Source organism: Arvicanthis niloticus, chromosome 1, assembly GCF_011762505.2.
Source record: "Arvicanthis niloticus isolate mArvNil1 chromosome 1, mArvNil1.pat.X, whole genome shotgun sequence".
Classification (NCBI taxonomy): Eukaryota; Metazoa; Chordata; class Mammalia; order Rodentia; family Muridae; genus Arvicanthis; species Arvicanthis niloticus.
This window is the reverse complement of record NC_047658.1, coordinates 81,892,749-81,920,694: the sequence shown is the minus strand read 5'-3', so window position 1 is coordinate 81,920,694 and position 27,946 is coordinate 81,892,749. Positions and strand designations below refer to the sequence as shown.

Below are 27,946 nucleotides of genomic sequence, written 5' to 3'. Positions count from 1 at the left end.
TTTTTATAACATTTTTTTAAAGAAATATCAAAGGAAGGTGAGCTAATTTGGGTGCTTTTTAAAAAAAAAAAAGCTATTTTATGTATATGAGTGTTTTACTGGATAGAAGTACAAAATGTATGCACAAGTGTCACAGAAGCCAGAAGAGGTCAGATTCCCTAGAGTTACAGATGGTTGTAAATGGCACTCTGCAGTGCCACAACTATTTTTAAATGAGCATTTAATTTACCCATTCATTCAAAATCCATTGTTCATTCAGCAATACAGATTATGTACCTAATATGTGCTAGGCGCTGGACAAACAAAACAGCCCTGTCTATCAATTTAAAGTTAGAAGTACTTTTTAAAAATAACAAGAGCCAGTGTTGATTAATTTAAAGAACAAAGCAATCTAATAAACTGTTGAGAGCATATAAATTGGGGGGTGGGAAGGGTGTAAAACCTGAGAGACAGAGACAAGGAAAAAAAAAAATCCTGGAACCAGAACGATGGTTCTGAGGATTAGTGTACTAGCTGCCAAGCTGTGAACCTGTGTTCAATCGCAGAATCCACGTGGCGCAAAAAGAGGACCAGCAACTTCAAGTTGTCTTCAGACTTTCACAGAAGTGTATGCAGGGACACAAACACACACACAAAACAAATGTAAAAACAAAAAATGTACACAGACACACACACGAAGATACTTAGAATGTGATACTGATTACTGTGAACATAGATATTTAAGTGACGTGTTACCCGCCTTCAAAGTTCAGATCCTTAACTGGCTCTGGGTACATGTTCTTCAATAGAATTAGCAGTCTGTAGATGGTAGGTAGCAACGAGCACAGAGCTGTCTTGATTTCATTTGGGGATAAACTAAAACATGCTCTTTAAAAATTCGAAAGAAAACTCGCACCTTCCCCCTAGTGGCCTATCTACCAGATATGGTATTTGGTTGTGAACAGCGGAAAATCAAATATCAGAACAGAAATCTGGTACCACAATAGCAACTAATGATCACAAAATGAGTAATATGACCATGAGAGACCATGGAGCCTTTAAGGATGGGCCCTCCAAGTACTCAAGATACTCAGGCCAGGAATATGAACACACACACACACACACACACACACACATATGAACACACACACACACACACACACACACACATATGAACACACACACACGAGATGGCAGGGTGGCAGGGGAGGGGCGGGGGAGGGGAAGGGAAGAGGGAGGAGGAGAGAGAAAGGGAGGGAAGGGGAGGGGAAAGGAGGGAAGGGGAGAGGAAGAGAAGGGTTCTGTGGCTTTTTCTGCAGCCTCTTTCAGTCAGGCTGTTTTCCAAACCTCTGTGCACTGTGACTGAGATCTATGTGGGACCGCCGCACCATCCCGAGTCGGGTGGCGATGTTCAGCCGAACAGATGGAGTGTACGCATGACTCTGCAATCGACTGAGAAAGGAAAGCAAGGAAACTCTGCGCGTGCCGTGAAGCCACGCCCCCGGTTCGCTCCGCTCACTGAGATTCCCACCCCGGGGTTTCCCGCCAATCCCACTTTCTCCTCTTTCGCAGGCCCCGCCGACCTAGAGCTGGAGGGCGGGGAAGCGTTAAACCCCGATCCGTGGCTCTGAGATAGATTGCACTTCCTGCGTCGCCGCCGTCAAGGTTCCGCAGGCTTCTTTGACGATCACCGAACCGTAGTTGGGGCCGTGTTCCTGTGTCCGCTGCTGTGTCTGGTTATCGCCCCGCCGGAGCTATGGTGTGTTGAGTCCCTAGTCCTCAGAGGGTTTGGGGCTGAGGTCCGCTGACATGGTCGGGGATCGACCTCTGTTCCCTGCGGCGCGGGGTGGTGGGAGAGGGAGCTTACCTCACGGACCGGCTTCTGCAGTGATTCAGCATCTGCGGCCTGGCCGGCGGGAAACGATCGGTAACCTGGGCGGCCTTTCGCGCAGCTTCTCCGCTTTACATGGGGTCCAGGAGCTTCTTCCTCGGCCAGCCAGTCGCCCTCCCCTCTTAATTTACTTAGGTTGCCGATTCCATGATTCCCTGTGGTCCTTCGTGATCTGCATAGGAGCGAAATTTATAGGAGTGGAGGGGTGCAACCGGCATCACCAGCCCAGACCTGAGCCTGCAGTCAGGTCTTTAGACCAAGTTCATCTTCCTCGTGGGTCTGTTTGGATTAATCCGTCTCCTTAGACTGCTATCGGGGAAGGCTCCATACAGTCACTTTGTTCTGTACCTAGTTAGAGATGAGAGGGGAAGTGATGAAATATGGTTTACAACGTAGGGCCCTGGGCTGCTTCTGTCGAGTCTAACATGCGAACTCTTGCTCTTTTTGCTCTCATGAATATTCTTCTAAGGGCCGACACACTTGCTTTAGTAATGGCATTATAGCTGTAGTGGTTGTGCCAACGGTAGCTATTTGTGCCCACCTCTTTATTGAGGATTTGTCTATGTGTTAATTCAACCAGTGACACGAAACAGGAAAAGAGTCAAAGTTAAACCAAACATAACTTTAATCATACTATAAAGATAGAAAGGTATGTAGGAAGCTGGTCGTTGTGGTACAGGAGTTTAATCCCAGTCTCAGGAGGCAGAGACAGGCAGAATTCTGTGAGTTTGAGGCTAGCCTAACTCAACGTACTGAGTTCCAGGACAGCCAGAGTGTAGAGGCTGAGTCTGAAAGAAAGAAAGAGAGAGAGAGAGAGAAAAGAAAAGAAAGAGAAAAATGTATAGTTGAGCATGATAGCAGATGCCTGTAATCTGACCACTTGGGAGGCTGAGGAAGGACTTCAAGATAATTCTCCCAGGTATATAGCAGAAGGCCAAACTGAGTTGCATCGGACCTTCATCTCAAAGCTCTGCTGGAAAACTGTGCTGAGAATTCTCGGAGAAAAGAAGAAACCTTCAAGAGATAGACATTTGATTCAATTTAAAGAAAAAGCCTTTGCCAAATTATTAGAGCCCTATGTAAGAGAACAGTATGCACAAAGTGGAAGAAAAGTTGATGTGTGCATTCTTTAGCACTTGACTGCCCAAGGGAAGTGCTATAGAGAATGGTTAGGAAGAACCTAGTCCATTCATCCCAACAGCTCCTGCATGATTAAGGTAGAATCCTTTTGCAAACTGAGTGCTGTAATAATGTCTCAGGAAAGCTGCATTAGCAGAGGGGTTTTAACAATTGAAACACTTGTCTTAATATTAAAATTTGAAGTTTGTAATGTTCTCATTTAATCTGTCTTTCTTTCACTTTCAGTTTCGTAACCAGTATGACAATGATGTCACTGTTTGGAGCCCTCAGGTAAAATGTCTTCTGCCATTTCAATGAAGTGACTTTTCATGGCTGAAGTAGGTTCAGAAACCTGTGAGATTGTGAGCTGGGCTTGGTGGTACACATCTTAATCTTTATTGGTCAGGAAGCTGAAGCCATAGGATCATGGAGTGAGTGGGTGGGCAGATTAAGCATCTTAGTAGAACCCTATTTTAAAAGAAAAGCAAACAAAGCTTGTGAGATTATAGGCTGTGATCTTAAAGTTAGAATTAAAATTAGTTTATTGGTTTTAAAAAGTGAAAAAAAATTTTTTGTCTTCAGGGCAGGATTCATCAAATTGAATACGCAATGGAAGCTGTTAAGCAAGGTTCAGCAACAGTTGGTCTAAAGTCAAAAACACATGCAGTGTTGGTTGCACTGAAGGTAAGTGTAATGATAACCCTGTCTTCCTCCCTCAGGAAACAGAACTATCAAATGTAAATTCACTGATAAATAATAAACTTCTAAACTAAAATACCATACTGTGTCTATTTAGAGGGCACAGTCAGAGCTTGCCGCTCACCAGAAGAAAATTCTCCACGTTGACAACCATATTGGTATCTCAATTGCGGGTCTAACTGCTGATGCCAGACTGTTGTGGTATGTATGATTATGAAAAATTAAGCATTCCTACTGTCTCTTAATAGACTATTTTCCTATTGTTTCTTAATAGACTATTTTTCTTAAAAAAATACCTAGATAAGATACCATAGGACGTCATCTCTCAGAATATAGTTTTCAATTGTTTATTTTATTTGTGTGGGTGCTTTGTATGTATGTCTGTGTACTAGTGTGCACCTAGTTTCTTCAGAAACCAGAAGAGGACCTTAGATTTCCCCTGGTATTGGGGTAACAGAAGATTGTGAGCCTTCATGTGGATACTGGAACCTGGGTCCTCTGGAAGAACAGCTAAGCTACCTCTTCAGCCCCCAGAATATTAAAATTTGTAATATTGTAAATACCTAAGTGAGTTTGGGTGTGTAACTAAGTATTTCTATTTCCTAATTTGTTTTGTTTTTCAAGACAGGGTTCCTCTGTAGCCTGGCTGACCAGGCTGGTCTTGAACTCAGAAATCCACCTGCCTCTGCCTCCCAAGTGCTGGGATTAAAGGCGTGCACCACCATTGCCCGGAATTTTCTTAATTTTTATAGTGCTATTAAACCTAATGGTTTTGAAAGTCCTTTAATTTGATACTTGTTGACATATATATTGTTTCAAGCCCATTATGCCTGAGAGCTGGACACTCTTCTGTTGAAGGATGACGTAAACCATTCTAGTTTTCTTTACAATGTCAGTATTTATTATACATTTGTGTTCACAAAGTTCAATAGCATATAATGGTATAGACTCAGTTTTAGATCTTGTCTTCAGAGAACTTAAAACCTATCTTATTTCTAAAACAGATGGGAAATAGAGAGTAATAGGTAAATTTCTGTAACTGTTCTGAGGAGGTAGATATTTCTTGTTGAGAAATAGCATATAAGTGAAGTGGTAGGACTTTGGGGTTGTACCAATTAAATTCTCACTTTATCACTTTGTATCTGAGATTGAGCTAGTCACTTACATAATTTTTCCCACTAAGTAACCTGACATGTAAAACACTTAACACAGCTTTCAGAAAGAGAGAGAACTCAAAGTGGCCAAAACTAATCTCTTTGGTTCATCATGGTTTTATTAGGAAAAAAAAAAACAAGGTAAGAGTAAGGACCAAGCTGCTGTTCGTTAACGTTTTCGAATTATTCAACCAGTCTCTTAAGTCAGTAGTAGAGTGACACTCTGTGTTTCTGCTCTCAAAGTATAAAGTGTAGCATGTAGTCAAATCTGCTACTTAGGTATCTAAAATGGTGTCATGCCAATATTGAATTAGTATGAAAACTTCATCAGCAAGATGTTGTGTGTGTTTTGGTGTTGTCTTTTCAAGTTTGATGTATGTTTTGTGTTTAAAATACTTTTTAACCTGGTGGTGGTGGCACATGCCTTTAATCCCAGCACTTGGGAAGCAGACAGAAATGGATCTCTGTGAGTTCCAGGCCAGCCTGGTCTACAGAGCTTGTTCCAGGACAACTCGGGCTACACAAAGAGAAATCATATTTCAAAAAAACAAACAAACAAACCCAAAACAGGAAAAATTTTAGTTAGCTGCTTTCAAGACCTTAGACCCACATGTAATTAGCGCTTCCCATGTTAAATAGTATAATTTTAGAAAGTCTTAGAAAATTGGCTTTAAAATACTGGACAGCTTGATGTTACCATCTAGTCAACATTTGCTGAGGCCCAGGAGGCCAAGGGGCTTGCCTCTCTTATTAGGGGCCTGGGATTTGACTTCCACACAACAGAAATACCCCCAGAATAAAGCTTGGTTATCCGATGTGACAAGCATGTACTAGGAAGCCAGTGAGAAGACAAAGGAGCGTAGCTGTTTCTAATGATCCCCTCTGATGAGCACCAGCTTTCTTCTCCTTGCTGTTTACCTGGCTTGGATCTTGTTAGGGTTATCAGTGAGATTCGGCTGTAGGATGGCTTATGTCTCCTCTAGGATGGCACCTGCTTTCAAGAAAGAAAAAACAAACAAACAAAAAAAACCCTTTTCCTCTTTTCTTCTGGTTTGAAACCCAAAATTAAGGCATGTTATTGCTGACAATGGGAAAGAATATTATGAAGCTTGTTTCAAACACCTGGTCTTCTTGCCTTCACTTTCCACATGCTTGATTTTAGAGTTGTGATGCCTTGCTTCACCCGGTCATTTATTTTAAAAACTTCATATGACTTCATATGGTCCCAGAGTTTAGTTCACACACAAAAAGGAATCTAGACGTAGCCTACCTTTCTGATTTTTATGGAATCACTCCATGAAAATACTTGTAGGAAAGCAAAATGGAATCAAACTGCTTTGTTTAAATGTATAGATTATATTTATTCTCTGTAATATAAACTGATTAATTTTTTTGTTTTCTTTTTTAGTAACTTTATGCGACAGGAGTGTTTGGATTCCAGATTTGTATTTGACAGACCACTTCCTGTGTCTCGCCTTGTGTCTCTAATTGGAAGCAGTATCCTTTATGTTGCCACTTGTAAATGTAAACTGTAAAGTTTGGGTTACTTAGTGTTTGCTTAGTCACTTGGAATATGATAGTATAAACATAAACCAGACTGTAAAGGTTTGAGGAATTGGATTACTCTTTCACTATCCTTTATAAACAGTTGATATTTCCAAAATACAGTAGCTCAATTTAAGGAAGCTATTATCATTTTTAGACAGTAAAGTTTCTGAATGGTTTTGGTTATCCCCCCAAGTTCTTGCCCCTTATATTCAAAATAAATTTCTATATAGGAAGAGATTATTTTGTTAGTGTTCATTCTTGGCTTTGGTGAAATTTCAAACTTTGTAAATTAGGCCAAAGGAATACTCTTTCTGTTACTTTCTTGTAGAAAATTATGAAATAATTAGGCTAGAAATCCCCAGGTGATGGTGGCACACACCCTCAGTCCCAGCATTTGGGAGAAAACCAGTGGATTTCTGAGTTCAAGGCCAGACTGATCTACATAGAGAGTTCCAGGACAGCCAGAGTTGTATAATGAGACCCTGTCTCAAAAAAAAAAAAAAAAAAAAAAAAAAAGAAAGAAAGAAAAAAAAAAGAAGCTATAAGTTTTGTTTTGTTTTGTTTTTAATTTATTACATGTTGAAACAGATTCCTTAACTAGTTTCAGAGACCCAGATCCCAACACAACGATATGGCCGGAGACCGTATGGTGTTGGGCTGCTCATTGCTGGTTATGATGTGAGTTCTTGTATTGTCTGCCTTTCTGCCTCTGTGACAAAGTACCTGACACAAACCACCTAGGGAAGAAGGATTTATTCTGACATAGAGTTTGAGGAGACAAGAGCTTGTCCTGCTGGGGAACCTGAGGTGGCCAGTCACACTGCATTGTAGTTAGACTGCAGGAGAAATGTGTGCTGATGGTCAGCTTATTTCCTCCTGTAGTTGATCCAGGACAAAGCGCATTAGATGGTTCCAGTCACTGTCAGAGTGCGTTTTCCCTTTTTGTTTAAATGTGTCTGGAGCTGGGCATGGTGTGGCATGCCTGTAATCTCAGCACTAGGGAGACAGAGGGAGGTGGATCTCTGATAATGAAGATTAACCTTCACATTTATCACAGCTACACCCTAACAATGTTTCAAGCCTAGAAATTTTATAATTTCTAGTCAATTCAAAGTCAAGAATTTCATAATCTGTTTTTCTATTTATAGGATATGGGCCCTCACATTTTCCAAACCTGTCCCTCTGCTAACTATTTTGACTGCAGAGCTATGTCTATCGGAGCCCGTTCTCAATCAGCTCGTACTTACCTGGAGAGACATATGTCTGAATTTATGGAGTGTAAGTGTCATTTGGTTTACTTTGTTTTGCCTCTTCTAGTCTTTATATAGTTAGCAAATATACCCTAAGTGAGGAAAACTAATAATCTTTAGTTTTTAAAAATCTTAAGTTCGTAAAGTGTCTGTTGTTTTGTAACACATGCTAACTTCTAGCTACTAAGAGAACTTTATCAAAATATAAATATGTCTCCAACCTTGAAAACTCTTGACATATTTAGTCTGAAGTAGGCCCCGGTCAGAGTTGAAAACCATTACATTAGTTGCTATTTGTAAGTTCTGTTTACAATTTACTGTTTGTAAATCTGTTTCTACTTTAGGCCACATAGAATTTCTGGGTTAAGTGGCCTATAGATAAGTAAGCAGTATAGCCGTGGGAAAAGAGTTAAGGTGTAAGATGCTGAACTGGTTTTCAAGCACTTTGCTTTGCATTAGAGGAAGGGTTAATATTAGGGCTTTTTTTTTCCTCTCAAGATTTTTTTTGTCTTGGTTTCATACGTTTTCCTGTGGCAGTATAGTATTCTTTGAAGGAACTGGGAGTTTCCGCGATCACCTACTTTTTGGGAGATTTTTGAGGATTCGGCTTGGAGTCATACCCTAGCTAAGATGGTACTGTGGTATAAGGGTTCGTAGCTTGATCACAGAAGGAAACAGGAACCTGCAGGCTTCCCTGTGCTTCTACTCTTCTCATGAGTGTCATGGCAGCAGAGTGATGCTACCATCCAAGGAGCTTTACTAGAGAATTGTTGGAATCTGTAGGGTGTTTAGGGAATAGTCCTGCTGTTGTAATCAGATGACACTGCTTTACAATGGCTTAGCCCAGAAGGTTTTGATGTTATAATATGCAAAAACAAGATGCTCTGCAAAGGAAATGAACTCCTGAATTTAAATTTTTATCTCCTCCTGGGTTAGCCGCTCATGTTAAGATCCTCTATCCTAATACAGGACAGTAGCAGTGAGTCATGAGTCTTAGCCAGCCACATAGTCAGTCACATATTGCTAAGCTGTAACATTTGGTAGGCAAGCTGTGTTGAATGTACACTTTATTTACCCATTTACTGTGGGTAGGCCCATTGTAAGGCAACCTCTGGACATAGACTTTTGTTACATTTACTTAAGTCTTTCAGTGGTATTTTGTAATTTTTAGTTTATGTCTTATGTTTCTTTTGTTTCATTTATTCATACTTTATTTTCATAATGTTTTCAGCATTTTCTCAATATCATTTGCAGATTGCTTGTCATAAGAACTTGATATTTATATATTTATCACATGCTCTTAAGAACACTTCATTAATTAATCTCAAGAACACTTCATTAATTCCAGTCTAGTGGATTCCTTAGATTTGAGATCATGTCACTAGATCACATCATTAGCAGTAGAGGTGGTTTTACTTCTCACTTCCGAATCTTGATGTGTGCTGTTTTTTTTCTTGCTTCCCAGATAGGTGCATTTTGTTTTTATCAAATGCCTTGGCTAGAACTGTCAGTATAGTGATGAGTGGAAGTGATGAGGGCAGATGTCCTTGTTTTATTCCTGAGACTGAGGGGAAAGCATTCATTCAGTCATTCTCTTAAGTATGATGTGAACTGTGAGATGAATAAGTGTTCTTATTAGGTAGGAGTTGGGAGTTTATCACATGCATGTTATATCTGATTCAAGTCATATATTGTTTTTCCTCTTAGTCTATTAATGTATTGGTTGACTTTTCTGTTAACCATCTTTACATTCCTCAGAAAAACCACACTTAGTTATTATGTATAATCTTTTCTCGTTGTTGTTGTTGGGTTCTGATGGTGGTGGTAGAAATGATGGCAGTCGTTTTATTTTGGTTAAGATGAGGTCTCACTGTGTAGTTGAAATGGACGTCAAACTACTCAGAATCTCCACCCCCAGCTCCATACCCTCCAAGTGATAAGGTATGAGCTGCTTCTTTGGGTGTCTTTATTCATAGGGAAGATTGGTCTATACTTGTCTGTGATGACTTTGATATCAGGTAATACCACATAGAAAGAGTTGAAGACTCATTATTAATGAATATAAAAACCTGCATTCTATTAAAAAAAAATTGGAATGGCATTTGTGACCAGGACTTTTATTTAATCTAGTGAAAGACAGATCATATTTATTACTAAAAGACATCAAGTAGTCATTGATGTTGGTTGATATTAGGTTAGATTTGATGCTAACATTATACTTTTGGCTGTTTGATTCTATGTAATATGTCATTCAAGCCACCATTTCAGACTACAGACTTGATCATTAAAAGAAGCCTTATATGATGGTGAAATTAAGACCTTATTTTTAATTTATTGCATACAGGCAATTTGGATGAACTGGTTAAACATGGTCTGCGTGCCTTAAGAGAGACGCTCCCTGCAGAACAGGACCTGACCACAAAGGTAACTCAAGGTTCCAATTGTAGATATTAATGGTATAGTTTAATCCTCAATCACAAGAAAATAGCATGTCCTTAAGTTATTTTAATTGGGCTGCCTTGGTTCGTTATTTCCTTTCCAGTCACCAAATTATCTGGTTTTGAAATGTCATGTTTAAATTGGGGTGGGAGATTATACAGCAATAAAATTCCTTCAGTTTTGTTTATAGTAGGTATTCATATCTTTGTCAGATATTTACATTATGATTCATAACAGTATCAGAAGTACAGAAGCAATGAAAATAGTTTCATGGTTGGAGGTCATTACAACATGAGGAACTGTATTTAAGGGTCGCAGCATTAGGAAGGTTAAACCATTGGTCTAGGAGAAAACTTCATTACTAGATGACTTGGACCTTTGAGGTTTCTCATAGTAACCAACTTGAATATTGAATCTGTAATTGAAAGAACCATAGTTTCCTGCCTCTTTTCACACCTACCTACAGTTTTTAAAACTTTCAATTTAAGTGCTATATTGTTTTCTACTTTCTGCCTAGCATTTTATTTTATATATATAATTAATATTAATATTAATTTCCTTCCCCCCCCTTCAGAATGTTTCCATTGGAATTGTTGGTAAAGACTTGGAATTTACAATTTATGATGATGATGATGTGTCTCCATTCCTGGATGGTCTTGAAGAAAGACCACAGAGAAAAGCACAGGTATGTTACATGTTACTAATCATAACATGAAGCTTTAGCTTTACTGCAAACTGCTGTTCTGTCACAACCATGTAAATTCATTGCTTTTGTCTGTAATTATTTGAGGTAGGTCCATAATTGAAATAACAATTAAGAAAACACTGACTCAAGTAAAATATTGAAGAGTAGTGATCTCCAGAAACACAAAATGGGAGAAGGGTTTGGTTCTCTGTCACTACATGACTTAAGATCACCCCAGAATTTACAGATTTAGATTACATTTCTTAGAGTTCTGTTGTGGACTGAGGCATGGATGACTCTCCTGCTCATCTTCCCTGGGACCTCACAAATGCTGCTGTCTGACTGTAACAGGGGCAGAGCAACCAAGATGGCTTTATTCCTTACCTGCCCATTCTCTAGGTATCTCCGAGAACCAGCTAGAAGCCTGTGGACTACTAGAATGACTAGGCTTCTGTCTGTGTGCTGTCGGGGCTCCTTCTACAGAGTGGCAAGTCAGAGCTTCCAGAACCTCAAAAATGAAGGTTGCCAGCCATTCTTAAGGCTAGAACTCAGGACTGGTACAACCTCACGTTAGCACAATTTTAGGTTAAAGTGAATGACAGGGCCAGCCTAGAATCTTCTGAGAAGGGTCCAGAAGAGAATACATGTTGATCTAGCTTTGGACACTTAAGTTAGCTCTCCATAAATGGTGACAAAAAGCATTAAGAAATACTGATTTTAAACAAAACACAACCTGAAAATAAAAGTGGTTAAGTCTAGATATACAAATCTTTCCTGACAATATGCATTTCATTTTCCCCGTCATTCCTGTCTTCTAAGCAGGTAGAATTACAGACATGCACTCTACACATGGTTCACATTGGCTGTTGATGGATGTGGATTTATGGTTGTGGAGCATAGAAAGTGGTACAGGATTTTTTTTTCTACAGATTATAGGATCATGCCTATAATCCTAGCACAATGACATGCTTTTTCCAAAAAGGGGGTGGTGGTAGAGTTTTTTCCAGCTTGGGTTTGTGAGCTTTTCTCAAATTGGTGAATATGCTATTGGTGCTGTTTGGGAGAATGAGATTTGCATTTTAGATGTTAGCAAGAACTAGCATTTAGAAAGGATGTTCTGGAGTTCCACATAGCTGCTACAGAATGTTTTTTTCTGTTTGTTGGTTGAACAGAAGGAAGTCTAAAAGTTGCTGGCTGTGTTTTAAGCACAGCAGTGAAACATAAGAAAGGCTTAACTCTTAAAGAAGACAAATGATAAACAGTGGAATTATCTTTAAGTTGGCAGAACTGAAATTACATATTTTTCACAAATTTAAAAATATTTTTAAAAGTCCTATTCAAAAAAAATGTAATAGGCTGTTGTACTATAAAATCAAGTATCTGCAAAATCTTTTAACCCTCTTACTGATTTTTTTTTTATATTGTAATACTTGTGATCTAGTGGTATATAGTAAATGCTCACTTTACATCTTTACATTTCTTCTTTTTAAAAGCCTTCACAGGCTGCTGATGAACCTGCAGAAAAAGCTGATGAACCAATGGAACATTAAGTGATAAGGGTTATGACGACATGAGGATGAAGGGACATACACTGGTGACAATAATCTGTATTTTAAAGCAACAGCTGCAGCGTATTGGGTGGTATGTTTTAGAAATCAGTCCAGATGTGAGTTTTCTCTAAGTAACTTCACAGAAACCATATAATGGGGTACATTTTCTTTGAAAGGGTCTACATAATCATTTTCTAGGAAGTATAGGTATCTATACCAATGTTTTTATATGGAGAAAATAAGTGTCTTTGCAGTTTTAAAGACAACTGTGAAATAAAATTGTTTCACCACCTGTTGTGTCAAGTTTTTGTTTTTAAATAGTTTCAACTGTAGATGGAAGCTAATATTACAATGGTCACTTGTCATATCTGTCAGGTTATATTGTTTTTGCTTTTTTTTAGTAATACAGAAAAATGCCTCTTAACACAACTTTAAGCAGTTTAATTTGTTTATGTGGACTGACTATATTGCAAATTAATGCTGATGGTCTTAGAATACAAATTTCACGATGCATACCTGAGATTTATTCTGAAGACTACAAGCCAGGCTTGGGGGTACAGGCCTTAATCCCAGCAGTTCTGTGTTGAGGCAGGAGGATCAGGAGTTATTGGCCATGCTGTGCTTCAGATAATGTTTGAAGCCAGTCTGGTAACATGAGCCTGTGTAAGTAGTAAAAAGTCGCCACTTCCAAACAGAAGTGATATTGGGCTGGAGCTGTATCTGAACTTGTGGTCTATGCTTAGTGCTCACCCTTGGGTTCAATTACCCTTCTATCCCCCTCCCCTCAAAAATGAGCAATTTTTGTATCCAACTGATAGCAACAATTATGACCCTGGCCTATGAAAATCTTGGCAAAGTAAACAGAAGAGACATTTTAATCTCAAGCCTTTTTACCCTCCCCCAGGTCTGGAGGTTGCCTTGTGTTCTCATGAGCCACATGTACTTAGTTACAAAACAGTTCTTAAGCCATGAAAAATGAAATTAAAGAAAGTTCTTTTTAGAGTCAAATTTTTATTGTGCTAAAGCCTGGAGGAACTTTTCCCAGTGTAACTCCCATTTCTAGAGAAGAGATCTTTCTTTATGGACAGTAACCCTGATTCTCCAAATCAGCTACTCTTGGCTTTAGGCAACTCATTTAGCCCTACGTTAGAGAAGTCCTTTTGAGAAATATTATAGTTACAACGGAATTTGTGACAAGCTCAAAGTTTATGATCTTTAAAAGATTTTTTCAAAACTTAAGTCTCAGTTGCTTAAATCCTTTTATAACTTCTTGAAAGGAAAATGAAAGAAACACAGAACCCTGCTGGCTTTATTATCAATCTCTGATCATTTGTTTGTGTGATGTCAGCATGTACTGGAAATAAGCTCAGAGAACTATCTATTAAGCTTGAGAACAGGCTACAGTACCACGTGGCTATGTATGGAATTGCATCAAATACACTCAAAACACTAAAACTTACTGATTTCCTGGACTTACAGTGTGTAGACAGAGAGCGAGGCTAAACTTAATATCTTGTATCTTGTACCTCTTCCTCTGAGCCTTTCTCACTTTGTTCTTAAAAGATTGTCTGCTTTTTAAATGTTTCCTAGGTACGAGCTAGAACTCAAAGATTAAAAAATGACTGAACTTAATTCTAAGGACAGTTTTAGTAGGTTTTTCCCCTCAATATGTATCTGGTTTTATTCTTAAGACACTGATTTAAAAAATTTTTCCCCACTTCGGAACTAGAAAAAAAAAAGACTTTATGAAGAGCCACTTGCTAACCTTGGTTGTGGGAGTGCATGTCTTCAATCCCAGCACTTTGGTGGCAGAGACAAGTGGATCTCTTGAGTTTGAGGCCAGTTAAGGCTATACAAAGAAACCTTGTCTGGAAAGGCAGGAGAAAAATCCAATTGCCGTACAAACAATTAACCTGGTAACTGTAGCACTACAGGATAAAAGGCTTGCTGCTGCTTACTGGCTGCTGGTCTATATCCAGTTTCAGTGAGAGACCCCATCTCAAGGGAGTAAGTCAGGACAGGATGATAGAGCAGAATGCCCAGGGTCTGCCTACTAATAAGTGCAAATATATGTACCTCATACAAAAGGTATCTGCTTAAAGGACCTTACAGAGTTGGATGTGATCCCCTTTCTGTTTAGTCTGGTGTACTCAGTTACTCGATTTCGTCTGCAGGGCAGCTGAACAATGAGATTCCCCGTGTCCTGTAACAAAGATGTCATCTGGAATCTAAGCATCTTCACATGCAGCTCTAAAGAGCTGGCACAGCCAAAAAGAAAAGGAAAGCTAGTCAGAACTCATGTTCTAAGCTCTTAATGTTTGACCACTAAGCCATTTGGAGCAAGTATCTTTAGTCCTCATTTTGTACACTTTTATAATTCTTGATATGCAACGTTTTTATATTGAAGTAATTTGTGATTTGGAAAGCATTCAAAATGAAATAGTTACATGCTAGTATAAAAAGTCTTCAAAATACACTTCATAAGAATTGGTGAAGCTATATAAGATCTTGATACCAGTCAAGAAGCTCTGGTTTAAAATGCAAAACCACGCCCCTTGCCAGGGGCATGTTCAGGTGCAGGCCTAAAATGCTATCTTAAGTGTCCATAGTGACTCACTCGGTCATGGAAAACCCAGAATTTTAACATAAGGAATAGATACCTTTAGTGGACACCACCATGGCCCTAAACTGCTGAGCTTTCTTGTTGCTAAACCTAATCTCTACACCTTGGTTGGTGTCATTTCTTTCTGTCACCTCTTGGTAAGTCATGTGAGTTTGGAGAACTAATAACTGCATTTATATTGACTACATGTGGAAAAAATGGTACACAAAAGGAACATTCTTGAACGCATCTCATTCTCAGAGAATTGTGCTGAGTAAAAAAAGCTAATCTCAGCGGTCCATTGTATGATTCCATTTATACATCAGAATGGATAGATAGTTGCAGGGGTTAAAGTGGGCACCTGGCTGTGACAGCTGGTGTGCAGCAGGAAGAATCTCTAGTGGAACTATTCTATATCTGACTGTTGGTCATTAGACAAAACTGAACGTGTTTAGAAGCAAGTCTGGAGAAGTCTCAGTAAGGAGACATGTCAGATTCCTGCAAGACTTCTCAAGACAAAACTAGGCAAAGACTAGAGGACTTGTCAGAATCATGTTGTCTGACAAGTACCTAGATTAAAAACATCTTTTAATTAAAAATGCAAAAGCCAGATGTGATAGCACTTGCTTGTAATCCCAGCACTTGGGAGGCTAGGCACAAGAGAAGGAGATTGAGAGTTGAAGGCCAGCCTGGGCAGTAAGACTGTCTAAAATCAAAATTTCAGAAAGGCAGCTCTTCTAAGTGCTGGAAATACGTAGCCTCTCTGGTATATTTTGAGTGCTGGGGGATTTGTTTTTTTAACTCGATGTTTCTAGAAAAGGGAATTGTCGGAATAGCTGCATTCCAGGTAGATGAGAAAACAATTTGTATCCTGTGTCCCCCCAAGTGAGGTTAGCAGGGTTTGTATACAGAGTATGTATCCATGTGGTACACACCTGTAATTCCAACTTCTCAGAAACGGAAGACTACCTTTCAAGATCAGTCTGGCAATTTGAGAAGACATTGTTGAGGGTTATTAATAATTGACCAGGACATTGGGATAAGATATGGAACTACAAATGAACAGAATCTAATGTGCTATGTTCAAGTATAGCTGTAACTAGTCAGTCTTCAAAGACAAGAAAAATCCTTTGATGCTGACTCTCTCTCTTTATGCATAAAAAAATTTGATGTATGCTCTGAAAGGATAGCAAGAGGCCATTCTTGAATAAAGAGTCGAAATGATAGTTGTCAGACAACTTCGGATACTCCAATAACTCCAGGTCAACTGAATAAAGTCAGATTCACATCACCAGAGGTGTTAAACCCTCAAGTGTATTTTGATATAACCTAGTCATCTTATTAAAATATCTGAAGCCCAGCAGTGGTGGCGCACGCCTTTAATCCCAGCACTTGGAAGGCAGAGGTAGGTGGATTTCCGAGTTCGAGGCCAGCCTGGTCTACAGAGTGAGTTCCAGAACAGCCAGGTCTATACAGAGAAACCCTGTCTCGAATAACAGCAACAACAACAAAACAAATAAAATATCTGAAATCATCTGCCTAAGAATTGGTTGAGTTTCCGACTTGTGAGAGGAAGGTCTGCTGGACTTCTCTGTTTTTCTTTTGTACAAGTTTTTAGTTCCTGGGAAGCCAATTTCTAAGGAACTGCTAACTGACCAAAGCGCTTAAGTCAGTTCCTAACTCACAGGGGACAGTAAAATACTTGTTCACACTGCTGCAGAAACAACTCAGAGAGGAAGAAGACAGCACACACTTCCAAGGCGCAGCTGCAGGACGGAAGAGGCTTGTCCCCTGTGAGTCTCCGTACGGGCTTTGTAGCTACATCCTTGCTGGTCTCCCCGCCCCCTTCCACGTCAGCCAAGGACTCGGTGGAGCCGTCGCGGCAGCGGCTGTCTGGACCGGTAGTCGACGGTCCCACGGTTCCTTCCCGGCCCCCGCCCCTCGGAGCCAGGTAGCGGCCTGGACCCCGAGCCTCGGGGTTGCGGCGGTCGCGCAGGGTCGGCGAGCCGCCGGATAGGGAGATGCCGGGCGCTTAACAAGGCCGCGGCGACGGGCAGTGGGGGCGGGGAGCTGGGCCGTGGGACCTGGGTCTGCGCCGCCTGGGGCCTGGCACTGCGTGGACGGAGGCCGGGGAGGGGCGGCCGGGGCTCACCCACGGGGGACCCGCCACGGCGGAGGAGTCCCAAGGTTCTGCAGCGTCTTCGCTCGCGGGCCGCCCTCCTGGAACAGATCCGACTGTGTTATGTTGGCAATCACGGCCCCGTGACGTGGTGCTCCGGATTGTCACTGTGGTGTGGACCTCGGCTCCACAGCTTTCCACACCCTGGGCCGGGGAGTGGACGGGTACGGGGACTGAGTGATTGTCACTAGAGTTGATAGAGGAAAAAGGTGGGGAGAGCTCTATTGATCGACATCCTCAGAAGCCGCAGGGAAAGAACTTCAGGCAGTATAAAGATCACGACTCATTTGCAGAATTTATCTCTTTTTTTCTAATGATACTCGTATTCATTTTTGTAGATTTTCCTGGCACCTTTCGTCCTTTTCATCTTGTATTGGGTTGATTATAAACAGAAACCATGACGGCAGCTGAGAACGTGTGCTATACGTTAATTAACGTGCCAATGGATTCAGAACCCCCTTCTGAAATCAGCTTAAAAAATGACCTGGGTAAATAGTCTCTTAACTCAAATAGGAATTCTTTTAATTGATAGATTAAAAACGTAAAAATTGGACAAGTTAATGTGATGTTTTTAATACATATCTATATTGTCTAATACTTAAATCCTGTCGAATATAATTATCTCAAACATCTTTTCTTTATAGTGAAAGCATCTCACATCCTTTCATCAAGATTTTTTAAAATATAATATATAGTTATTAATTGTAGGATACGGTGTCATAACAGAACTTTTTATCTTGTATTCAGTAGCCATTGATCAGCCTTTCCCAGCTTTCCTTCCATCTTACTCTCCTCCTAGGCTCTGTGAACCACAATTCTTTTTTCTTTTTCTTTTTCTTTTTCTTTTTTTTTTTTTTTTTTTCCTTCTTTAATAAGGCCTTACTCTTTCCCCAGGCTGGTCTGGAACTCACTAATAGGCCAGGGCAGCCTCAAACTTCTATCAGTTCTCTTAATTCAGCCTCCCAAGGGCTGAGATTACAGGTACAAGCCACCAGTCACCTTTTATTTTCAACTTCTATGATGATAAAAGTTGATACCTCTTAAAATGTTTCTACTGTCAACCCCCTTTCACCCGAGGAAGTTTCTTATTTATTATGTGTGTATGTGCACAAATATGTGCTAGTCATGTATGCATGTTGTGTGTTCAATATGTGAGGCCAGAGGTAAACCTTAGGTGCCTTCCTCAGTCACACTCCGCCTTACCTGTTTTCTTAGACTTTCGATTTTTATGAAGATTTATTTTTAATTATGTATATGGGGAGGTGCCCATGTGTGTAAATGTTCAGGACAGAGGGGTAGGTTCCTCCTGGAACTGGAGTTACAGGCAGTTATGAGCCACCCGATGTGGCTTCTCTGCAAGAGCATTATGTGCTGTTAGCCACTAAGCTGTTTCCAGTTCCCAGTCTTATTCTTTAATATTTATATAGTGGGAAGTGGGGAGACAAACATGCATAGCACTAGTGTAGCAATCAGAGGACTTCTTGTAGGTGTCAGCTCTCTCCTACCATGTGGGTTTTAGGCATTGGACTCAGGTGGTCAAGCTTGGCAACAAGTGCCTTTTACCTGCTGAGCATGCACAGTGACTCCCTTCACATTACTTTTAGACATAGGATCTCTCACTGGCCCTGAAGCTTGCTGATTTAGCTAGACTAGCTGGCCAGCAAGTCCTAGTTACATCTTCTGTCCACCTCCCCAGTGCTAATGTTGTAGGCATGTGCTGCGTGTGACTTTTACATGGGTGCTAGAGAATGAACTCAGATCCTCATTGCTTATGTGGCCAGCACTTCACTTATTGAGCTATCTCTCCAGCCCCTCCAAACAACAATTATTTTTGTTTTGTTTTTTGAGTCAGGGTTTCTTTATCTAATAGCCCTGGCTCTCATGGAACTCACCTTGTAGACCAAGCTGGCCTTGAATTCAGAGATCCACCAGCCTCCTTAGTGCTGGGATTAAAGATATGCACCACTGTGCCCCATGGAAAGAACACTTTTTAAATCATACATTGTGATTATACAATTTAATCACAGACTAATTTGATAATTACACTAAGGAATGACCATAGGAGAACATTAAAGCTCTACTTCCCATAATTAAACCAAAAAAACTTGTAAGTATAGTAAAAGCATTGCAGCTTATAACATACAATAGTTTGGATCTGAGCTGAGGTGCTTCAGACAACATTAGTTGGTGTTATGTGTTGTAAGGGCATGTCTGGTGTAATGTAAACATGTCATGTGCTCAAAACTAAGACTACAGCGAAGTCATACAGTGCAGCACAAGCAAATGCTACCAGAAATACTAGATTCACTAAATGATTTTGAATTGTGAATGGTGTGTGTGTGTGTGTGTTTGTTTAGAAACGTTTCACTGATGCCAAATTCTACGTTCAGTTGTACTAACCCAAATTGAGTTGTGACTCACAGTTTCAGAAGCTAGGATCAGGGGCTCAGCAGTTAAGAGCACAAGCTGGTCTTCCAGAAGACCAGGGATTAGTCCCTAGCACCCACATGGCTGCTCACAAACTGTAATTCTGGTTCCAGTGGATATGATGCCCTCTTCTGGTCTCCAAGAGCACTACATGCATATGATCCAGAGACTTACATTCTCAATACACACAAAATATCAAATAATTTTTAAAGAAAGAAAGAAGGAGTGAGCTGGGATTAGGCCGGGAAGATGGCTCAGAAAGTGGGAACCTTTGCCACCCAAGCCTGACAACCTGAGTTAGATCTCTGGAACACATGATGGAAGAGAAACTTAGCCTGAAAGTTGACCTCCATGTGCATGCTGTAAAGTATGTGCCCAGCTCACATACACATATAAATACAACAGTACTTAAGTTTTAAAAAGACAGCTAGAATCCAAGTAAACATTGATACTTTGTAGTAAAAATTGAGAAATCAAGAGGCTCATTTATATTTCACATTCACTTATAGTTAAAAGTGCTTAATTTTTCTAGAGTTTTGCTAAATACCTTTTTGTAAGTTATGTGTGCTTGTATGTGGATATGCATATTATTGCAGGTCCTCTGGCATAAGAAGAGAGTGTGTCTGATCCCCTGGAGCTGGAGTTTGGTGGTTGTGTCCTGTTGGACAGATGTGGGTGTTAGGACCTGAGCCCAGGGCTTCTTAAAGAGCCCTCAACGACTAAGCCGTTGATCTCCAGGCCCCCTCTAGAATTTTTGAGAATGTCTTTAGTAGGCCTTTTGTCATATGAAAAAAGAAAAATTTTTCCCTTTAGACTTGTAGTATTGGTTTACAGAAATAGGATAATAGTCTAGTCTAATAAAGCTAAAGAAATAAAATCATTTAATTACATGTTCTTTAAAATATTATAATTTCTTAGATAGTTTTATGTATGATACTTACATATAGCTGACAATTTTCTGTAGGTAATAGTTGGTATAAACAAACAAATGAAGTTAATACTAAACTAAACATAAGCATTCCCTACATGTTTATATTTTCATTTTGAAAACATTTTTGCAAAAGAAACAGACATACGTTTTGAAGTTTAAAAACTCATGTTCTGCTCCTTTAAAGTATATACAGGCCATTTCTAGTGATACGCACGTGTAGTTCCAACTACTCAGAAGGCTGAAACAGTAGGTCACATTTTTAAAACTAATCTGGGCAGCTTAAGAGCCTGTCCTGGTTAAGTGATAGGGGATATGGGCATTGTTAAATATGTAGCACTTGCCAAGCACTCAGGAGGCTCTGAATTCAGTACACAGTACTAAAAAGGAAGAAGATGTGCTGTTTGATTTTAGAGTATGGGGTTGAGGACAGGAATGGCCCTGCCTAGAGCTGACCTTGAACTTAAGATTGACATGTTCTAACTTCTCATGTGCTAAGATACTAGGTGTCTGCTACCATGTGGTACAGCTATAGGTTCAGGAACTCTGCATTAACTCAGTTGGTTATTGATCAGAAGTCTAGTCCAGTACTTTTGAAATAATTGTGCTTTATTATTGTCATTATTGAATCAGAAAAAGGTGATGTGAAGTCAAAGACTGAAGCTTTGAAGAAAGTGATCATTATGATTCTGAACGGGGAAAAGCTCCCCGGACTCCTGATGACGATCATTCGTTTTGTGCTGCCTCTTCAGGATCACACCATCAAAAAGTTGCTTCTGGTCTTCTGGGAGATTGTTCCTAAAACAACTCCAGATGGGAGGCTCTTACATGAAATGATTCTTGTGTGTGATGCATACAGAAAGGTAAACCAAACTGTAACTGTTCACTTTGTTTATTTGTAATTATGAAATTGCTGTAATGGATACTATTAGTTTTCAAAATTAAATGATTGATGAAATGAAAATTTATAAGTATTTATTATTGAAGTTGTAAACTCAAAAATGTGTTTAACCTATGACCTTTAAGCTTAGACTGCCTGAGGCAGGGGCTAGCTGTTAACACTGCCCAAATCTAACTTTAATTTTTTTTAACTAGAAAGTTTTACATTTAAAACTTGATTTTTATAAAAAGCTAAAACTTAAGCCTGTAAGATGGTTCAGCAGGTAAAGTGAGCTTGACTCCCAGGACCCACTGATTTCTGCAAGTTGTCCTTTGACCTCCAGTGTGTGTGTGAGTGTAACACATGTACACATGAATAAGTAAATGTAAGGTTTTTTAAAGCTGAAAATCAACTGTAATTTTTATATCAGGATCTCCAGCATCCAAATGAGTTTATCCGTGGATCTACTCTTCGTTTCCTCTGCAAATTGAAGGAAGCAGAATTGCTGGAACCTTTAATGCCTGCTATCCGTGCTTGTCTGGAACATCGTCACAGCTATGTTAGGAGAAATGCTGTTTTGGCCATCTATACCATCTACAGGTGAGGAAGGATACGCCTTTGCTTTATTTCTGTTTTCTGTGCTTTAGATTAGTGGTTCCAGTGTGATGGTTACCGAATGTATGTACTTGTAGATACGTTTTACTAATCAATACAGTGTTTTTTTCTCTTACTATCATTCAATTGTTACCATGGAGAAGTCAAAAAGATCTGACATCCATAGTCCCTAGTTTCTGCATGACAACAGTCAGCTTGAGTGGCACAGTGCCACCTAAAGTTACTGTATGCTCTCTAGTTTAAGACCATAGCCATTTTTCCTAATTGTATTGCTGCAGTTCACTTAGTTCATTTATTCACTTGCTAAAGGCATCGCATTTTTTACCTTGTTTAAAATTCTTGTTTTGAATAAAAAAAAAAAATTGTATAAAAGCAAAAAGGAGAAGGGAGCATGGGACAGGGGTTTTCTAGGGAGAGGAAATGGGAAAAGGGATGCATCTGAAATGGGGAATGCATCTCTAAATAGAAAAGGTTGGGGACATAGCTCAGTGGTTGTTTGTTTTGCAAGAACAAGGCTTTGGGACAATCATTAGAGTAAAATAATAAAGCTGAAGAGGTTGAACTTTAAAACAGTTGTAAAGTTCAAAGAAGACTAGATTACTAAATTGTTAAAGTCATGGCTGTCAGTCCATTAGAAGTAGATTATGGGGCAGTGGTAGACAGAGCTCAGTAGCAGAGTCCTTGCCTAGAACGTGTGAGCATGGTCCTGGGTTGGATTCCTAGCACTGCCACTTTAACTAGGATATATATTATTTTATCTCTGTGCACATCTGTAAATGTGTATGTTTATATGAGTGTGTGTGTGCTCAGGCCAGAGAACATTAGATATTGTTCCTCAGGCACCATCAGCCTTTAACTTTGACATGAGGTCTCATTGTCGAGGAACTCGCCAAGTATCTAGGTTAGCTGACCAGAGAGCCCCAGGTATCTTCTTGTCTTTATCTTCTCAGCACTAAGATTACACCAGGCTGGCATTGAACTCACAGAGATCCACATGCCTCTGCCTCCTGAGTGATGGAATTAAAAGCATGTACCACCCAACTTGGCTTTTTTTTTCTTCTTAAGATTCATTAATTTAGCCGGTTTTTAAGTTTCTTAAGATTTAAGTTTCTTAAGATTCATTAATTAAGATTCATTAATTTAGCCGGGCAGTGGTGGTGCACGCCTTTAATCCCAGCACTTGGGAGGCAGAGGCAGGCGGATTTCTGAGTTCAAGGCCAGCCTGGTCTACAGAGTGAGTTCCAGGACAGTCAGGACTACACAGAGAAACCCTGTCTCAAAAAAAAAAAAAAAAAAAAAAAAGATTAATTAATTTATCTTATATGAGTGCTCTGTGGTCTGTCTTCATGAATATCAGGAAAGGGGATCAGATCCCATCACAGATGGTTGTGAGCCACCATGTGGTTGCTGGGAATCCTCAGGACCTCTGAAAGAGCAGCCAGTGCCCTTAACTGCTGAGTCATCTTTGTCCCCTCCACCCCCCTTTTTCACAGAAGTTCTAGGGGTAGAACTTAGGTCTGCAAGTACTTTTCCACCTAATTTATCTCTTCAGCCCCTGAAATATTTTTATAAACATCTTTGTTTTTTAATATGTTACATGGCTGAAACACAATTTTATTTATTTTAGTGTTATGCTGTATGTTGACAGAAGTGATATTTTGTTGATAATTATTGAATTCTTGACTGTTGCCATAGGCACTGTATATATGTCAGAACTTTAAAGGGCACACAAAAATGGGAACAGGTATAAGACAACTGAAAATTTGAACAGTATGATGCAATTAAGAATTTTTGGAACTATGATAACAAATTTTGACATATATTTTATTATATATCCCTTCTTTAAATTATTGTTTCTTTGTATGTATATGGGTGTTCTTCTGCCTCCGTGTGTGTATGTTTCCCACTCGAGTGCCTGATGCTCAAGAAAGCCAGAAGAGGGCTTCAGATACATTAGGAGTGGAGTTAGAGCAGCTCTGAGCCAGCATGTGGGTGCTGAGAATGGAACTCATGTCCTCTGGAAGAGCAGCCAGTTCTCTTAACCACTGAATTTTCTCTCCTGCTCCTGCATACCAATTCTCTATGCTAATATTTATCATTCTACGTACTATAAATACTATGTTTCTAAAACAGTGTTGTTAGTAAATACGCTGCACAGATAATAAAAACAGACTCTTTTTCCTATATACTCCTTTTTTCTTTTTTTTTTTAAGTTGGATGCTTTCTTTATTTACATTTCAAATGTTATCCCTTTTCCTTGTCCTCCCCCCTCCCCCAAGCCCTGTGTCTATGAGGATGTTCTCCCACCCACCCACCCACTCCTGCCTCCCTACCCTCAAAGGTTGTAATGTTGTAAAATTGACACTGCGTTAACTTACTAGATGAAGTTCTAACCTACGGTTTCTTCTCCTGCTTCTAATTGATGTATAATTCCAAAACACAAAAGTATTGTTTTATTGTTGTTAGTGTCTAAAAGCAACTGAAATAAGAAAGTGGGCATTTATTTAATATGGATGTTACCTGTTTCATTTAAAGAAATTTTGAACATCTTATACCTGATGCTCCTGAGCTGATACATGATTTTCTGGTAAATGAGAAGGATGCAAGCTGCAAAAGAAATGCGTTTATGATGCTAATTCATGCAGATCAGGTAAAACACCTATAAATACTTCCTTACTATAGTTAAACAAAATTAAAACTAGGTCCTTGGCATGTTTTCTTTATTGTTTCATTTTGTTTTGGCTGTTTTGATTTGTTTGGTTTGTTTTGGGACAGGCTCTCACTATGTAGCTCTGGCTGTCCTAGAACTCACTACATAGATCAGGCTGACCCTGAGCTCACAAAAATCCATTTACCTTCAACTCCCATGTGTGTGCCATTAAGCCTAGCCTCAGCAGATAACATGTTTTTAATTAGTTGATTTGGAGTACCTATGGTTTGAGGTCTATAGAGTAATGTCCAGGTTAGCCAGGGCTACACAGAGAAACCCTGTCTTGAAAAATAAAAAAAAAAGTATTGATAGTTCTGTGTATACATTGTCTGATCATGAGGATGGCTAGATTTTTTTTTTTTTTTTTTTTTTAGGTCTCAGTAATAGAAATACAAATACAGCTATACTCTTTATTCATTTGGGGGTTTTGAGACAGAATCTCCCAATGTAGCCCTGCTGACTTAGAACTTGCTATGTAGATCAGGTTGGCCTCAAATTTGTAGTGATCCTTGTGCCTCTGCTTCTCAGGTGCTGGGGTTACAGGTATGTGCCAGTATACCTGATTTAGAAATAACATGTTTAAACTGCTGCTTTATTTCAATTACATGAATATTCTGAATCATATAGGACTTAGGACTTTTTCCTTTGACTTGCCAGTTAAGAAAAATTCAGACCACACATATGTATCCAATTCTAGGAAATGTTTTGATTTTCTGACATACATTTATTTAGTTTCTTCCTTAATTTCTTTCACTTTTTTCCTTCAGTTAATTCTTTTTTGCCTCAGTTTCTTCATTAGTTTTATATTTGGGGAAATGTGTGTGTGTGTGTGTGTGTGTGTGTGTGTGTGTATTCTCTTAATTCATTACACCAAATGAGAAGTATGATAAATATACTCTTATTTTTTTAGGATCGAGCTTTGGATTATTTAAGTACATGTATTGATCAAGTTCAGACATTTGGAGACATTCTACAGTTGGTTATTGTTGAACTGATTTATAAGGTAAGAATGATAAAAATTTATAAGGTAAGAATGATAGAGAAAAACCCAAGATAGCTAAAGCAATTCTATACAATAAAAGAACTTCTGGAGGTATCACCATTCCTGATTTCAAGCTATAGTATAGAGCTGTAGTAATAAATACCAAGTGGTTTTGGCATAAAAACAGACCTGTTAATCAGTGAATCAAAGACCCAGACATAAATCCACATACCTATGGATACCTGATTTTTAAAAAAGAAACCAGTAATATACAATGAAAAAAGAAAGCATCTTCAACAAATAGTGCTGGTCTAACTGGATGTCTGCATGTAGAGAATGCAAATAGATCCGTATCTTTCACCCTGCACAAAACTCAGGTCCATGTGGATCAAAGACCTCCACACAAAACCACATACAATGATCCTGATAGAAGAGAAAGTGGAGAATATTCTTGATGTGTTGGCACAGGAGACAACTTCCTTAACAGAACACCAATAGTGCAGACACTAAGATCAGCAATTAATAAATGGGACCTCAAGAAACTAAAGTTTCTTAAGGCAAAGGACAATCAAAAAGTCAAAAGGGCAGACTACATAATGGGAAAAGAACTTCGCCAATTCCACATCTGGCAGGCCTGCTGTTTTCTAAGGGGAGATGGGGGGTGGGGGGGCTGGATCTGGGGAAGAAGGAAAGTGGGAGGGAGAGACTGTGGTGAGAGGAAAGAGGGGAAGTACAGTCAGGATTAACATGAGAGAAGAATAAAAATTTCTTAAAAAGAATGATAATTTGTGATATGTAAATTGGCAATTTAAGACAAAAGTAAATGGTCTTATTCTGGAATATTCCTCAATTGGCATGTTAATTTTTTAACTTGATATTTTATATATTTATTGTGAGCTGGTGGCATGCCTTGGGAGGACTTTTGAGGGTCACTTCTCTCCTTCCACTGTGTAGGTCCCAGAGATAGCCAGAACTCAGATTGTCAGGCTGCATGGCAAGTATCTTAGCCCACTTAGTCACCTTGCTAACCCCAATAATAATGTTTTAATGATACATATTATTACATATCTTAGTTTATGCCTTCTTAAATCCTTTTTTCTTTAATACCTTTAATGTGTTTCCCAAGTACTTGCTTCTATTCTTTTTAAAACTATAATAAATAAATTATCAATATAGCTCAAACAACTCATTGTGTACTGCCCAGTCATTAAGCGGATTATGAATCAGGCTTTAGAATAAAATGCAGGATTTTTTTATTATACATTAAACTGTTTTGAAAAACTAAAAATTAATAAGCTTTATAAGTGTTTGATTTTTAAAGTATGATTAGATGGGGCTGGTAAGGTGGATCAGTGGGCGAAGGTGCTCAGGGCATAGCCTGGTATTCTAAGCTTCATACCCAGAACCCACATAAAGGTAGAAGAAGAGAGCTAAGATACCATCCAACCACCACACATGTATGTATAACCCTTGGCTCTCCCCATGTCATAGACACAGATACACTATAATTTAAAAGTGAAGCAGAGGGGTGAAGAGATGGCTTAGTGGTTTAGAGCACTGTCTGCTCTTCCAGAGGTCCTGAGTTCAATTCCCAGCAACCATATGGTGGCTCACAACCATCTGTAATGGGATCTGATGCCCTCTTCTGGTGTGTCTGAAAACAGTTACAGTGTACTCATAGACATAAAATAAATAAATAATTCTAAAAAAATTTTTTGAAAGTGAAGCAAAATGGAAAATACCTCATCATGCTTCAGAAACATTTGTGAGAGTTGCAGTTTTAAGACTTGTTACAACCTTATGATGAGCAAATCTGTCAGTACTACTTTTCCAATGATGTAGTCAGTGTTTTACAACAATACTGACTAGCTAATAACCCTTAAGTAGCTTCTGAGTTAAATGGAAGAAAAGGCACATACCTCTCTCACTATGAACCTAATACTATAAAAAATTAAACATTAAACTTGGTGCTATGGTTTGGATACTGTTTGTGTCCTCAAAAGTCTTGGATCTCAGTGTGTCAGTATACAGGTGTTAGAACATAAAAGGTGAAGCCTAGTAGAAAGTTATTGGGGTACATTGCTTCCAAAAGATAAGCAATATCTTAAAAACCCTGAGATAGTTCTCAGAGGACACTGTGGGAAGAGCAAGCCTTGGGGCCTGAGCCGAAGCTCACTAGTAGAACACTGTCTGGTACACACAGGCCTGACTCACACAGGCCCTTAGTACTGTTAAAGTTGGGGGAGGGTCAGCACTTTATTGTCAGCACTTTTGCTGTTGGGATTTTGTGGAGGTTGGAGAGCAAGGTC

The 27,946-nt window shown here is 39.3% G+C and overlaps 2 protein-coding genes across 3 annotated transcripts in view; both read left to right on the top strand.

The window, feature by feature from the left end:
- Nucleotides 1-1,594: 1,594 nt before the first annotated feature.
- Nucleotides 1,595-12,606, top strand: Psma1 (proteasome 20S subunit alpha 1). Its single transcript, XM_034485107.2, has 10 exons — nt 1,595-1,738; nt 3,236-3,280; nt 3,572-3,673; nt 3,786-3,889; nt 6,251-6,339; nt 6,998-7,068; nt 7,539-7,668; nt 9,985-10,064; nt 10,654-10,764; nt 12,258-12,606. The coding sequence occupies exons 1-10, from the start codon at nt 1,736-1,738 to the stop codon at nt 12,312-12,314; spliced, it is 792 nt and encodes a 263-aa protein (XP_034340998.1). The 5' UTR covers nt 1,595-1,735; the 3' UTR covers nt 12,315-12,606.
- Nucleotides 12,607-16,732: 4,126 nt separating this feature from the next.
- Nucleotides 16,733-27,946, top strand: part of Copb1 (coat protein complex I subunit beta 1) — a 35,109-nt gene continuing 23,895 nt past the window's right edge. The window contains exons 1-6 of one of the 2 annotated variants that reach the window (XM_034508304.2): nt 16,733-16,867; nt 17,434-17,583; nt 21,084-21,313; nt 21,761-21,930; nt 24,481-24,595; nt 25,566-25,658. In XM_034508304.2, coding sequence (XP_034364195.1) covers nt 17,493-17,583; nt 21,084-21,313; nt 21,761-21,930; nt 24,481-24,595; nt 25,566-25,658 — 699 coding nt within the window. In that variant the 5' untranslated portion in view covers nt 16,733-16,867; nt 17,434-17,492. Of the gene's footprint in view, nt 16,868-17,135; nt 17,260-17,433; nt 17,584-21,083; nt 21,314-21,760; nt 21,931-24,480; nt 24,596-25,565; nt 25,659-27,946 lie in introns of those variants that run through there. The other variant, XM_034508314.2, reaches the window with a different exon arrangement.